The 15,388-nt window shown below is 56.6% G+C and overlaps 1 protein-coding gene across 4 annotated transcripts; it reads right to left on the bottom strand.

Annotated features, from left to right (window-relative positions):
• Nucleotides 1-296: 296 nt before the first annotated feature.
• Nucleotides 297-14,413, bottom strand: LOC105471686 (diphthamide biosynthesis 1). Of its 4 annotated transcripts, XM_071082112.1 has the most exons (13): nt 14,274-14,343; nt 10,459-10,705; nt 10,273-10,336; nt 9,935-10,136; nt 7,928-8,049; nt 7,334-7,491; nt 7,064-7,185; nt 4,240-4,308; nt 3,692-3,848; nt 3,461-3,561; nt 2,879-2,957; nt 1,788-2,565; nt 297-1,422 (listed from the first exon to the last, which is right to left on the bottom strand). In XM_071082112.1, the coding sequence occupies exons 5-13, from the start codon at nt 8,028-8,030 to the stop codon at nt 923-925; spliced, it is 2,067 nt and encodes a 688-aa protein (XP_070938213.1). In that variant the 5' UTR covers nt 8,031-8,049; nt 9,935-10,136; nt 10,273-10,336; nt 10,459-10,705; nt 14,274-14,343; the 3' UTR covers nt 297-922. The 4 variants fall into 4 exon arrangements, with proteins under 4 accessions (XP_070938213.1, XP_070938211.1, XP_070938212.1 ...); XM_071082110.1 differs by lacking the exon at nt 9,935-10,136 and having other exon boundaries at nt 10,459-10,611; nt 14,274-14,413; XM_071082111.1 differs by lacking the exon at nt 9,935-10,136.
• Between the last annotated feature and the right edge of the window lie 975 nt (nt 14,414-15,388).

Raw genomic sequence — 15,388 nt, 5'->3', positions numbered from 1 at the left:
AGAGAAGACTAAATTACTGTGGTTCAGGCAGCCTTGCCAGGTGATGTCTTCCCAAAACTTCTCAGATGTATATTCCTCCCTGATTGTGCCACCGAGGCCTCCTTCCCTTCAGTTTGGGCCTTCAAACTTCCACCAATAACGTGTGAGTATGTGCCCCCATGCAGGAGCTTGTCCTGGGACTCACAACTGGAAACATCTCCCTGCTTGGTGCTGCCCAGAAGACCATGTAGATGGCCAAGAAACCGACTTCCATTATAAAATTGTTTGTGTGTGTACCAGGAAAAAGATGCTCAAAATCCAAATCACCACTTTATTATGTGGCAGTCACCATGGTGCCAGCCTCTGTCTTCCCCATGTCACCCTCTTAATCCAGGGCTCTCCAATCATTTTCTTTTTCTTTTTTTTTTTTTTTTTTTTTGAGACGGAGTCTCGCTCTGTCGCCCAGGCTGGAGTGCAGTGGCGCGATCTCGGCTCACTGCAAGCTCCGCCTCCCGGGTTCACGCCATTCTCCTGCCTCAGCCTCCCGAGTAGCTGGAACTACAGGCACCCACAACCGCGCCCGGCTAATTTTTTGTATTTTTAGTAGAGACGGGGTTTCACCGTGGTCTCGATCTCCTGACCTTGTGATCCGCCCGCCTCGGCCTCCCAAAGTGCTGGGATTACAGGCGTGAGCCACCGCGCCCGGCCTTCCAATCATTTTCATGTTTGAGTTTCACAAGTCAATGTCCATTAAGGCCTTGTGCTCCCCTTTTCTTCAATACAAGGCAGGGTCCATATAATTTGGGTCTCAAGAATTGATAGTTGTCTCTTAACTGGTCCTGGTGAGGCGCACTCACAGCAGTGGAGGGCCCTGGGAGGGCACAGATGAGGGAGGCTACCCCAAGAGGGGCTGGATGTAGGAGCAGAGACATTTCTTGATCTTTCACTCTGCAAACTGGTCCAAGAACTTGAGGTAGGCCTGACGCTGGGCTGCAGCTGCTGGAATGAAGTGGCCACCAGAGTGGGTGAGGGTGATGGCTCCGGGGAATCGGCTGGCCAATTGCATACTCTCCGGAGAGGGGATGACTTTGTCAGTGTCCCCGAAAACATGGAGTGAAGGCAATGACAAGGGCCTTTGCAGGATGGATTCCTTGAACCCAAGGCCCCGGGGACAGAAACCAGATACCAAGATGATAAACCGTGGCAAGGGGAAGCGGGGATCGCCTGCCTGGCCCAGGGCACATATAAAGGCTGCTAGCGCAGCCCCTTGGCTGAAACCAAGAAGGCCGTCAAAAGGCCCCAGCCTGCTGAGTGCCTGCGCCACCATCCCCAGGGATTCCTCCAGGCCCCTGCATACGGCGGGCTCTTCCAATGCGGAGAAAACGTCCGCCTCCTGCTCTGAAAACCACCAGCCTCGAGGCTGCTCCTCTGGAGGGCAGGACCCTACAGCGGTATGGGGAAAGAGGATGGGATTAGGGCATGGGAGGCTCCAGGAAGGAAAGAAATGAGAAAGGGCGGGAGGGTTCCAGATGACAGGAAAAGAGGGAATCGAGGCGAAAGTCTGGGGGAAATGAGAGGCGGGGAATGGATTGGCCTGAACAGGAGACAGCGGAAGACGACGACGAAGGCGGAAGCCTGGGAAGACAGGCTGCAGTTTGAGCAAGAGGGTATGGGCCGCGAGAAACGAAGGGTGTGGACTGGGTGGGAGGAATGAGGGTGGACGCAGGGTGGGGGATGCTGAGGGGTGTCGAGGGGACGAAACATGAGGGAGAAAACTGAGCGTATTTCCGGAGCAGGGCTCGTCTCACCGAAGTCTGATCTGGCGCCCTCGGGGCCCGGGGCGTCGGGGACCGGGTGCGGGCCGCTGAGGCACACGAGCTCGGCGCGGGCCCGCAGCGCCTTCCTCAGCGCCCCGGTCTTCTCGCGGAAGCCCCGCTCGCTCTGCCGGAAGCCCGCCAGGCACAGGACCCGCAGGGGTCGCTGCGCGGCCATTATGACCGGCAAGGAGCGACGGAAGCACCGGAAGCGGTCTTTCCCCGACCGGAAGTAGAATGCAAAGGGCGGAGCCAATAGTCCGCAACACCCTGAAGGCGGGCCTTGGAGCGCCAAGGCGTTCCCATGACAACGGCAAAGGGCGGGGCGCAGCCAGAGCAAGGGCGGATACCTGAGGCCCCGGAGCTTGTCAAGGAGCAAGCGGCGCCACCTTCTTGTCTCTGCAGCTGCAGTCCTCGCAAGCCACGGCTGAAGGGGGATGCGTGGACCCCTCCTGCACCTGAGGTTGCAGACTTTGGTCAGGGTCTCGTTTCTGCGACCCTGCATTTCCCTCCGCTCCGCTCCTGTGCATTTCCCGTCGCGGTCGCAGGGCGGCGGCCTCGGCTCGTGTCGCCAGGGAGGCGGCCAGTGCCCAGGCGCGGTCTCTCCTCCCTCCGGGCAGCCCCCGCCTACCTTCCCCCGCGTGGGTCGGCCCGGGGTCTGGGGACGCCGGTCCAGGCCGTGGTTCACCGTCCAGGGCCCCAAGGAGCTGCCAGCGTAGAAGTCCATCGGGTAGGGCTGCTGCCAGGAAATGTCCCTCAGAGCCACGGCCGCCTAGGGGAGGGGAGCGGACAATAGCATTCGCCAGTGTTTTTCTGCTCCTGGATTACTGAATTCAGTCCTCACGACGACGGCCTGTGAAGGGCACACTGTCCCCCACCACAGAAGGGAAATGTGTGGTTCGGAGAGGTTCAGGGCCTTGCCTAAGGCTACACAGCTAGGAGGTGACTCCGTTGGAGAAATCGAGACAGTCAGACTCCGGAATCTATGAACATAGCGAAATGCTGCCCACCCACACCACTCCACTGCAGACCTCGCCTTTGAGAACCACGTCTAAAGCCCACTCTCTCCCAGAGCTTGGTGTTACCTCATAGGGTGTCAGCAGAGGCTTGGGGAAGGCTGTGCCCCAGTCAATGGAGAGACGTGGACATGCCACCTGCACCCACCTGGAAAGGGAAGCCAGGTCAGACCCTAGGAAGGGCCTCTTCTGCCAGCAGCATGCTGAAGACCATGACAGTGCCCCAGCACACCCATTCATTAACAGGCTTTATGAATCCTAAAGTAAAGACAGTGACCCACTGCTGTTTGGAATACCGTGTTGTTGCGTGTTTTCTCCTGTTTCCTCTGCCGACAATGAGCTTTCCAGGGCAGCTCACTGGTGATAGTACCCCCAGAACCAAATTTAGTACCTGGTTCAGGGCAGGTGTCAGCCACCACTCAAACGCATCTCACAAGGACAAATGTGATGGTGCCATTGCCTGTGAGCCCCAGAGTCCCAAAGCAGGGATGACCCAGTTAGCCCTCCCAGGGAGGTTTCTGTAAACATTAAAATTCCATGGCCATGGAATCAATTCCTGTTGGCTCCAGCCTTTAAGACGAAATGGGCAAGACCCAGCTTCTAAGTTTCTTTAGCCGATCATAGCCAAGCAGGTAAGGTGGGGGAACTCACACATCCACCTCGGGAAGTAGGCCAAGCTTGCTGGGGAAGATCTCAGAGAGCAGCAGCCTCACGAAGGAAAGGCCCAAGGCTCGGAGTCGAGATTCCAGGTGCTGTTGGGAGAGGGAGACAGGGTGGGGGTCACCTAATCAATCAGCCAAAGGTGAACCTGTGGCCTACAGGTTTTCCCAGCTGTGTTCCCAGCCACTGCCCTCCTCCAGAGGCTGTCCTGAGCCCACTGACCTCCAGGATCTTAGGACTGCCCTGGCGGCCCAGAGTGCCCAGAATAAGGCCCCAGGACTTAGCGGAGCGGGCGGTGGCTATGGCTTCCTGGCGAGCAGCCCGCATGCGCTGGTGGTCATAGTGCTCTCTGGACAGGACTTTGCTGTACGGGTCATACCTGGAAAAGCAGCAGTCAGGGTCACAGTGCAGCCACTGTGGGGACTACGACTGTGCACAGCTCCTGACTCAGCCCCGTGGGCTCCTGAACCTTTAGGCCCCACGCAGGTAATTAGGAACAGAGGCAAGAGCGGGGATTGTCATTAGGAAGACCTGTCCCATAGCTGAGCAGACACAAGAGACGGCGGCTTTAGGATCTCAGTGGAAACCCCAGGAGACGGGTAGGCAACAGTAGCCCTGGAGCTAATGCCCAGATCCAGGGCCCGAGTGCCTCAGATCCTTAGGGCTGGTGGCTCAGTGGCCAGGAAATGGGGATGCAGCCCATTGAGGGCCTCGGTGGCGGGAGTCTCACCCCACACTAGCTGGTCAGCCCAGCCCGGCCCAGCTCATACCGGTAAGCGGGGACATTGGGGTTGGCAATCATGACAGACTCCAGATGGAAGCGGCCATCTCCAAGATACCTGCAGGGGTGGAAAGGAGGCTGTGAGTGTGGTTTGGGGCAGCAGAAGAGGCACTTGCTGGCTGAGAAGTCCACAGGGCTGGCGGGGCACGGTGGCGCACGCCTGTAATCCCAGCACTTTGGGAGGCCGAGGCGGGCAGATCACGAGGTCAGGAGATAAAGACCATCCCGGCTAGCAAGGTGAAACCCCGGCTCTACTAAAAATACAAAAAACTTAGCTGGGCATGGTGGCACGCATCTGTAGTCCCAGCTACTGGGGAGGCTGAGGCAGAAGAATCACTTGAACCTGGGAGGCGGAGGCTGCAGTGAGCCGAGATCGTACCACTGCACTCCAACCTGGGTGACAGAGCGAGACTCTGTCTCAAAAAAAAAAGTCCAGAGGACTGAGTTCCCGGCTGGCTGTGCTGTGACTCTGTGTGAACTGGGACAAGCCATCATTTCACCTCTTGGAGCCTTGGTTTTCTCACATGTGAGATGAGGAGTTTGAACTGGATGACTCTATTTACATAATGCAGAATCGAGGAACTGTCCCACCCCAAGCTTCTGGGGAAGAGTGAAGGAGCAGCCCGGCCACGCAGAGGCCACCTGGGGTTCTAGAGATCCTCATTTGGAAGTTGGGGAACAGCTTCTCCTTTACAAGCTCCATACAGATGTGGACAGTAGTGTTCAAGTAACCAACATTTCTGGCACTGTGGAAGACAGTTTTTCACAGACACGGGTGGGAGTGGGGGATGGTTTCAGGATGAAACTGTCCCACCTCAGATCATCAGGCATTAGAATCTCAGAAGGATCATGCAGCCTAGATCCCTCACAGACACAGGTCACGGCAGGGTTTGAGCTACGAGAATCTCACGCCGTGGTGGATCTGACAGGAGTGGCGCTCAGGCGGTCATGCTGGCTGGCCCACCCCTCACCTTCCACTGTGCGGCAGGGTTCCTAACAGGCCATGGGACCAGGGTTGGGGACCTCTGATCGATGCTGTACATGAGGTCGCAGGGCATACAACGGCTACTTTCTGCCCAAACTAGCTCTTGGGCCCAGTTACTGAGTTACAACAATAGCTACCTCATTTTCATTTTGTTGTTGTTGTTTTTTTCAGACAGGGTCTTAGTCTGTCATCCAGGCTGAGTGATTCAGTCACGGCTCACTGCAGCCTCAACCTCCCAGGCTCAAGCGATCCTGTCACCTAAGCCTCCTGAGGAGCTGGGACTCCAGGCATGGACACCATACCCAGCCAATTTTCCTTCTTTCCTTTTCCTTTCTCTTTTCTTTTTTGGAGAGAACAGGGTTTCATGATGTTGCCCAGGCTGGTCTCAGACTCCTGGACATATGCAATTCTCCTGCCTTGGCCTCCCAAAGTGTTGGGATTACAGGCGTGAGCCACCACACCCGGCCAACAGCTACTGTGTATTGGACTTGTGCCTTCTATGTACCAGGCACAGACTAAGTACCTGAAGTGAATTAGTTCACGCAGTCCTATCTACTCATCCTCCAAGATACGTATAGTATACCTATTTTACAGAAGATACAACTGAGGCTCAGGGATGTTAAGAAACTTGCCTAAGGCCGGGCGCGGTGGCTCAAGCCTGTAATCCCAGCACTCTGGGAGGCCGAGGCGGGCGGATCACAAGGTCAGGAGATCGAGACCACAGTGAAACCCCGTCTCTACTAAAAATACAAAAAATTAGCCGGGCACGGTGGCGGGCGCCTGTAGTCCCAGCTACTCAGGAGGCTGAGGCAGGAGAATGGCGGGAACCCGGGAGGCGGAGCTTGCAGTGAGCCGAGATCGCGCCACTGCACTCCAGCCTGGGCAACAGCGTGAGACTCCGTCTCAAAAAAAAAAAAAAAAAAAAAGAAACTTGCCTAATATTAAACAGCTAGGAAGCAGTGTATCTGAAGCTCAGCCCCAGGCTGTACCAAGTGTGCCCGTAGACATGCTGTCCCTGACAGTAGCTTCCCAGCCCTGCAGACTCCAGAGTGTGGAAGATAACCTGCCTGTGGCAGCTCCTTCTCTCCCTCTTGGAGACCACACTTCATTCTGATGAATGGCTAACACTCAGGGTGTCCCTCCCTCCAACATACACTTTGAAGCCCCCAAGGGTAGAAACCGAGTGGTGCGGGCACAGGGGGAATGCAGCTCAGGGAGCAGGGCTGCCAGGTCTGGGCTGGGGAAGGCCCTGATGTGGACCTGTCTAGGGGCAGGGATGTCAGGCCTGTGGGAACAGCCTCTGAAGTCCCAGACGTGGGACTGAGCCAGGGAGTGCCCCTCCCTCCCAGACATTAGTAAGGAACAGGGCTCCCTTCCCTGGTCCCAGCCGGGGGAGCTGTCGGCTCTCAGGCTGGCTGCATTCACACAACATTAAGCATTTCCATTACCTAAAATAATTAGGCGGCAGGAGACACACTGCTTCTGCTTGTTAGCTGTCCGGATGGTAAATTAATGGGGCTGCAGCCTGGGCGTGCCCATCCATCTTCTCCAATTATATTCCCACCATTTCCAGCCCACCCTCATCCCCCGCATCAGCCCCTCTGACTCCTGCCCCCACCCTGCACAGCTTTCTGGGTGGTGGACTGGGCAATGGAGAAAGCGACAGTAAACCTGAAGTCTGGTCCCTGTTTGGTCCCCACCTTGCAGTGTGACCTTGGGCAGGTAAGGAACATTAGATTTGGTTTCTTTCCTGGATGATGAACCTCAGGCTCCCTCCCAGGATACGCTCATGTCTCTAGGATGTACTTGGCCCCCATTTTTAACTTACACAACGGCCTCCACCTCTTCGGGCAGTCGGGGGGATGTGCAGCCCAGAATCTCTCCAGGGGACAGGGGCTTGCACTGTGGGACACTCACACGGTACTCAGCTTTCAGCTCCTGGGCGGCTGCCTGTAGGAATGACGAGGGAAGGGAAGCCAGTGGCTGGGGCGGGAGAGCCAGGGCTGAGAAACAGCCTGGAGCACCTGGGGATCCAGCAACAGCCAGAGAGCGGCTGCTGTCCACCCTGCGGGAGGCCGAGGATCCTCGTTCCACTCACCTGCAAGGTCGACACAAACTGAATGGTGCTGACCAGGGCAAGGGCAGTGGCTGGTGGAAAGGTGAGGCGGAGAGAGTCCAGGAGGTGGGTAGTGTCTATCCGGATGTCCACAAAGACGTACAGCACCCGGAAGTCTTGGGCCGAGGTGTCCATGGGAACTGCGGGAGGGAGGAGTTCAGGGGCTGTTTGGGAGGCAGGAGCAGCAGAGGGCCCGGCCCAGGCTCAGGTCTCTGAGCAACCAGGCCCAGTGGCTTCAGCCTGGGGGTAAAAGGGCAGGGTAGGAGAAGAGGGGGTCACGGGTCCCCAAGAAGCGCCTTCTCAATCGGACTTCTCTGTCACCCGGCCAGGGCCTGGCCTGCTCTACGACCAGCAGTCTTTCAAACACCCGCATCTGGGACAGAGCACAGTTGCCAAGGCAACCAAATCCAAAGGAAAGATGTACCTGCAGAGCAGGCAGGCAGAGGCCACCCCAGAAACCAGGAGGGACCTCGTGTCTCCAAGCAGGACAAGAAGCCACTGCCGTGGGGAAGACGAGTGTGCAGCCTGCCCCCCTGCCAGCCCCGCCACTGTCCAGGTGTCCTGGTCCCGCCATACCCAGGCAACTGTGGCCATAGTGCACCAAGAAGTCAGCTCCCAGGGCCCTCGCCGTGAAGTCATCCACACAGCAAGCCCCATAGGTCACGTCACCCATCACCATCACTTCAGCCTCCGTGAACCTGTGGGGGGGGGGCGGAGAGTGGGACAGGGACACAGGGAGTGGGGTGGGAGAGACCCAATGCTGGGAGGGTGTCTCAGGGCCCAGCTCCTCTCTCCCTACTTCTCCAGTTCCTTGGGTTGGCAGCTGCCACTTCTGCCAACAAAGAGTAGGAGGGGCACAGCTGCCACCTCCCCCAGCCTGGCAACCGCTCCTGGAACTGTTGCTGCACGAGGACCCTCATTCCTCTGCCCAGGCTCAGGCTGCAGGAGGGACCCCAACCCTCAGTCCGGCACACATGGGGTCAAAACACAGATGTCCCCTGCCCTGACTCACCCACCCAGAGCAGTGAGCACGCACATACACGCAAAGGTCCTCACTCTCACGCTGAGGCTGCCGTGGGCGTAGGTGTGGCTGTATGGATACACACAGCCCCCATCTCGCCTGGACCCCCCACTCCCTCCCCACCACAGGCAGGGCCCCCACTCCCTCCCCACCAGAGGACCCCACTTCCTCCCCACCACAGGCAGGGCCCCCACTCCCTCCCCACCACAGGACCCCCACTCCCTCCCCACCATAGACAGGGCCCTCTCGCCTGGACCCCCACTCCCTCCCCACCACAGGCAGGGCCCTCTTGCCTGGACCCCCACTCCCTCCCCACCACAGGCAGGGCCCTCTTGCCTGGACCCCCACTCCCTCCCCACCACAGGCAGGACCCCCACTACCTCCCCACCACAGGCAGGGCCCTTGGTGCCCAGGACGGGGGACCCAGGCACAGGTCCCCCACAGCACATGGCGCCACCTACATGCCTCCTGCCTCAGGAAGAGGAGGCTCTGGCCAGAACACTGCGGTGGGATCTGCTGCCAGGCCAGAATCACTGGGGGAGGGGGTGGGTGGGGAAGATGTGGGTGGGGAACACCCTGTACCCCTAAACTCACCCTAGGAATGGAGGAGAACCCCCTCTTCCTTGGAAGAGACTCACACTTGGGGTGTGGAGCCTGGCTCAGTGACTGGGGTCCCCCCATCTTTCCCCTGGGGGTGTGGCAGTGGAAGAGTTGAGCTCCTGCTAGTCACCCCCTCCTCCACCCCCTTCCCCAAATCAGGCTGTGCCCAGAAGCAGATTATTTAGCTCCTTAGAATGCAGCCCAAGCATCTGAGTCAGCCAGAGCACTTAATTTTTTATAGATTAAAATGTATGCAAATTGGCCTGAGCCCCAGAGAGCATCCCCAAGGGGCAAGAGGGTAGGAGCAGGGAAGTGAGTTTGTGGTAACAGGATGGTGGGGGGAAGGAGGCAGCAGGGGAAGGGGAGGGGGCAACAGGGGAGGGGGAGGGGGAGCAGAGGAGGGGCAACAGGGGAGGGGGAAGGGGCAACAAGGGAAGCAGGGGGGAGCAGGGGAGGAGGGAGCAGGGGAGGGGGATGGGGCAGCAAGGGAGGGGGATGGGGGAGCAGGGGAGGGGAAGGGGGAACAGGGGAGGGGAAGGGGGAACAGGGGAGGGGGAAGGGGGAACAGGGGAGGGGGAGGAAGCAGGAGGGGAGGCAGAGGGGGGAGATAGGGAGGGGGCAAGAGGGAAGGGGGAGGGAGAGCAGGGGAGGGGGATGGGGAGCAGGGGAGGGAGGGGGATGGGGCAGCAGGGGAGTGGGAGGTTCCCAGCATGGGATGACGTCCCCTTTCTTCCTTCCCCTCCCCTGTTCCTGTGCTGGTTCCAGATGGCTAAGCTCTCACCCTCCCCACCAAGGATGGCTCATTGTATTGCAGAAACTTAGAGTGACAGGGGTAGGATGTAGAGGAACTGAATACCTTCTCCCAGACACTCCGTGCTCCAAACCCATCCTTGCTCTACTTCCCCAAATGTGCCCGAGGGAAAGGTGCCCCCGGCGCCCCAACCGGCAGACCTCTCACTGACCACTCAGCACATTTCAGGGGCGGCTTGGAGAATTCTCAGGTTCCTCCCTGGGTCCTACCACCTGCTCTGGGTGCAGCTTTGAAGACGCTGGGATTGGTTTCTTTCTCTGTCCCAAATGTTTAGGGAGGAGAGATTTGCAGGGACACGTAGGGCCTCAGCAAGCTGGAGATTTGTTTCGGGTTTTCCCTTAGTGTGTGCGTGGCTGTGGGAGGGAAAGGGGGACGGCGGAGGTCCAGAAGGAAAAAATGCCCGCCACCAGGGCATTAACCACCCGGGTAATGAGCATAGGGGGTGGGAGCAGCCTGGCTCAGCCTCCTCTCCAGGGTCCCAAGCCTCACCTTTCCAAGATATCCACGATGGTACAGGCAAAGAGGAGGAGGCCTTCCGGCATTTGCAAGGCCACTGCGAGACAGAGCAAAGACGTGAGAGGTGGAGGGCTAGGAAGGGGCTGCAAGGGGGACGCTGTCCCATCCGGGCCAGGCAGCCCCTCCACCCCCACCCCAGCTCAATGATCACGGGCTCACCCTTCTTGGCCTGGGCTTGTTGGATCCTCCAGATGGTCTTGGGGATCTCAAAGTTGTAGTTGGAAGGCAGGACCTGGATTGCTGCCTGCAGCTGGGAGTTCTTCAGGATCTCAGGGGGGATCTGATTGGCCACGCGGCCCCGAGGGGCCCGAACTAGAATGGATATAAGGCCTGAGCTGGTGTCTGTCTTTGGCCGCAGCCAGACTGAGGTGGAATAGGGACCCCTTTTCAGGGTCTGTCGGTGCCCCTACTCAAGCATAGAAATAAAAAATTTTGAGTCATCTCAAGAAAAGTCCCAGGCATCTTAGCTAGCCCTATAACCAGCAATTAGGGAAGTCAGTAACTTGCTAAACAAGAAGATAATAAACAACAGTCACTCAAGTCAGAGTCATGAGATGTCTGGTTCCCCATAGGAACTAAAGATAACATCTTGACATATAGCCCTAAGTTGTTTTTCGGAAACCAGGACCCCCCCACCAGATGAAAAATGCCAACTAATTGCTGTCATGTAAGACCTAAGACAGACTGAAGCCAGAAAGTAGGTAAGAAATTTCCAGAAATTCCCCAGCCCTTAATTCACTTTAAAGACCCCCTGCAGCCCAGCCTTTAAAAACCCTTTGTGGCCGGCACCACAGCTCACGCCTGGAATCCCAAAGTGCTGGGAGACTGAGGCGGGCGGATCACGAGGTCAGGAGATCGAGACCATCCTGACTAGCAAGGTGAAACCCCGTCTCTACCAAACATACAAAAACTTAGCCGGGCATGGTGGCGGGCGCCTGTAATCCCAGCTACTCTGGAGGCTGAGGCAGGAGAAATGGCGTGAACCCGGGAGGCGGAGCTTGCAGTGAGCCAGGACTGCGCCACTGCACTCCAGCCTGGGCAACAGAGCGAGACTCCGTCTCTAAATAAATAAATAAATAAATAAAATTTTAAAAATAAAAACCCTTTGCTTGCAAGCCATCAGGGAGTTTAGGTCTTAAGCCTCAGCTGCCCAGTCTCCCTGCTTGGCGTCTTACAATAAATGCTTGTTCTCTCCCTGCAAATCTCAATGTCAGTGTTTGGCTTTGCTTTGTGAGGACAGGGAGACCCAAGTTGAGTTCAGTAACAAGACCCAGCTAAGCTGTTAACTCCACCGAGTTTAAGGGCCAGATCCAGACACCAAGGGGGTTGGCCCAGCTTTCGTTCTCACTGAATTCATCCCGAAGGTAGAGACAATTCATTAAGCCAGAAGGTAACCGGTATAATTTCCATGTTGTGAAATTACTGGGAATGGAAGACTTGAGCCCATGAATAGAATATGGCTCACCTTCTTCCTCAGGAGAGTAGAGGTGACACCAGGGGGCTAAGGAGCAAAGAATGAGTCTGAGTCCACATACTGCTCCTTGATAGAGAACAGCCCTGCGGGCCGGGCGCAGTGGCTCACGCCTGTAATCCCAGCACTTTGGGAGGCCGAGACAGGCGGATCACGAGGTCAGGAGATCCAGACCATCCTGACTAACACGGTGAAACCCCGTCTCTACTAAAAATACAAAAATTAGCCGGGCGCGGTGGCGGGCGCCTGTAGTCCCAGCTACTCGGGAGGCTGAGGCAGGAGAATGGCGTGAACCCGGGAGGCGGAGCTTGCAGTGAGCTGAGATCCGGCCACTGCACTCCAGCCTGGGCGGCAGAGCGAGACTCCGTCTCAAAAAAAAAAAAAAAAAAATAATAATAATAATAATAATAATAAACAATAATAATAATAATAATAAAAAGAGAACAGCCCTAATAATAATAATAATAATAATAATAAAAGAGAACAGCCCTGCGGAAAACCCAAGAGTCAGTCTAGCCAGCCCAGCCACCCTGGGAGAATGTCTCCTCACTCCCACCTCCTGAGGATGCCTTGAAGGTTTGAGCTTCTAGATATGAGGTCTATAAGCAAACCATTAAACATGAATACTAACTTAAAAGACTGCCCTCCTTACTCCGAATCCCACTGACTATGGCCACACTGGTTAATTCTTTCACACTTACCTCTCCTCATTTAAAAGGGAAATAAACATCATACACTGACTTAGTTGTCCCATTGCTCCTCCTTACTCTTAAGCCAGGAAAGATGGGAAGAACACTTGAGTCAGGGTGGTGGACGTACCAGTAAGGACAGAAAAGTGACCTTGTCCCTTAGGGACCAGTAGTCTAGCAAAGACAGGTTTACACATAATTACAACTCCTGGAGTAAAGGGGAAACCGTAGCGCTTAGCAAGACTGCAGCCCTTACTCTGGTCTCACCCTGTTCCCCACAATTCAGCTTATTATTTTTTAAGGCAGGGTCTCACTCCATCACCCAGGCTGGAGTGCAGGGGCGCAGTCATGGTCCACTGCGGCCTTGACCTCCTGGGCTCAAACGATAATCCTCCCACCTCAGCCTCCCCAGTAGCTAGGACTACAGGCACTGCCAAGACGCACAGCTTTTTCTTTTTTTTTAGGCAGAATCTCACTCTGTCCGCCAGGCTGGAGTGCAGTGGCACCATCTCATCTCACCGCAACCTCAGCCTCCCGGGCGCAAGCAATTCTCCTGCCTCAGCCTCCCAAGTAGCTGGGATTACAGGCATGCACCACAACGCCTGGCTAATTTTTGTATTTTTAGTAGAGACAGGGTTTCAACATGTTGGCCAGGCTGGTCTTGAACTCCTGACATCAGGTGATCCGCCCACCTCTGCCTCCCAGAGTGCTGGGATTACAGGTGTGAGCCACCTTGCCCAGCCACACACAGCTATTTTTTAATTTTTTTGTGCATACAGGGTCCCCCTATCTTGCCCAGCCTGGTGTGGAATTCCTGGGCTCACACAATCCTCCTCAGCCTCCCAAAGTGCTCAGACTAAAGGTGTAAGCCACTATGCCCTGCCCCCACATTAAGCTTAGTTCAACCCCGATATCTCTTTAGGAGCCAGTCTGAGGATACGAAAAGGCAAGAAATTAACTTATTCAACGAATATGTATTGAGACTGTACTGTGTGCCACAACTTCTGCTAAGGCCCCACACTATGATAGGAGGGATCCGCCCAGATTTGAGGCTTCACCCACCGTGTGGGCGGCGGTGGGGATGGTTCAGTGGAGATCTAGTCTGGCAGGCTGGGACCCTGAGACCAGATTTGAACGTTACCACTGCTATAGTTTTTGGTCAGTTGTTTCGAAAGCCTTGGACAATCAGCCTAGGCTTCCTAGGCCCATCACAGATCCTCCTCTGACAGGTCCCTAGTGGTCGTTGGGGTGTAGGAGCTGCTAACATTAGCCCTTCAATGTGTCCCAGGGGCCAGGAGGCACCTCCTCCTTCATCACAAAGCTATGATATGTTTACATTAACATTCCCCCAGTAGACTGAGATCTCTGATCCCAGTACCTGCACCCAGCGCAGGCCTGGCATTCGGTGGGCGCCTAGTTAATGCCTGGCGAATGAAACCTTGTGCCTCTTCCCTGAAAGCATTCCCTGAGGGAGCACTCGTAAGACGCCAGCTGCAACGGGCCTGGCCCCTTCCCTCCCCGTCGAGTCCGTTTTATCCGTCAATCTTCCTGCGTCCGTCTGCCCGCTAAGGCAAGGCTGTAGTTTCCGATTTGAGGATTCAGGGCTGCTCTCGGTCGCGCCCTAAAGCTGCAAAAGACTGGTACCCCTGGGCTCCGGCTGACAGCGACCCCCAGCTGGTGACAGCGGCCCAAGGCGACTAACAGCGGGATCTAGAGAAGACGCTGCCGCCGTTAAAGGGGGTCGGTCCTATCCCTAACTTGGGGGCCCCGCCCCGAGATGCGAGGTCTGGAGGGCGCAGCGTTGCAGCACCCACCTCTGCCAGGGCCGTTTCGGCCGCCCTGCTCCGCTGCCCGGGACACAACCAGCGCCGCCATCACTTGCCTGCGCACGTGGTACTAAAAAGACAGCGCTGGAAGAACGCGGAGAGCGCAGACATTGCGATCGATCGCCGATCGGTCAGCGGGGGGCGGGGATACCCGCTGGGCGGGGCCATAAAGGAGGAGATAGGAGCGGGGCTATACGGAGTTCCACCCCAGCCCAGAATGCCGGGACTCGGGATTCCCTGGTGGTCCCCGACCACTGCAGTTGCCCTCTCCCTGCGACTCAGTCTCCCACTCCTCTCCCCCCGGCCGTGCACGAGCCTGCCACTCCCGGACCAGAGCTCTCCTATGTGCTAACTCCCTGCACGAGCTTTGCAGGCCGAGTCTTGTGAAGGGGGACACCCACCAGATCTTCCTTCAGACCCCCTGCCGGTCTCCCCCCTCCTGGTAAGCAGTGGCCGGTCACCCGGCCGCCGTGTGGGGCCACGTTCCCTACCTAGGGGGACCCCACTGTCCGGCAGGACAGAACTCAGGGACCACCAGCCCAACTCCAAGTTGAGAGTCTTGGTGCAGGTTTCTGGATCGTCCTTATCACCTTAAAAAAAAATTTTTTTTTTTTTTGAGACAGGATCTTGGTCTGTCGCCCAGGCTGGAGTGCAGTGGTGCGATCATTGTTCACAGCAGTCTCAATCTTATGGGCTCAGGCCATCTTCCTGCCTCAGCCCCCTGAGTACCCAGGACCACAAGCGTACGTTCAGTTAAGTTTTTTGTTTTTTGTTTTTAATAGACATAAGGTTTCACTGTTTTGCCCAGGCTGGTCTTGAACCTCTGGACTCAAGCAATCCTCCCACTTTGGCCTCCCAAAGTGCTGGGATTACAGATGTGAGCCACTGCACCCAGCCCTTATCACCTTTAGAATCCACCGTGTAGGCCGGGCGCGGTGGCTCAAGCCTGTAATCCCAGCACTTTGGGAGGCCGAGACGGGCGGATCACAAGGTCATTAGATCGAGACCATCCTGGCGAACACGGTGAAACCCTGTCTCTACTGAAAAAATACAAAAAACTAGCCGGGCGAGGTGGCGGGCGCCTGTAGTCCCAGCTACTCAGG

This window comes from Macaca nemestrina, chromosome 17, assembly GCF_043159975.1.
Source record: "Macaca nemestrina isolate mMacNem1 chromosome 17, mMacNem.hap1, whole genome shotgun sequence".
Taxonomy (NCBI): Eukaryota; Metazoa; Chordata; class Mammalia; order Primates; family Cercopithecidae; genus Macaca; species Macaca nemestrina.
The sequence above is the reverse complement of the archived record's forward strand: the minus strand, read 5'-3'. Positions and strand labels throughout refer to the sequence as shown.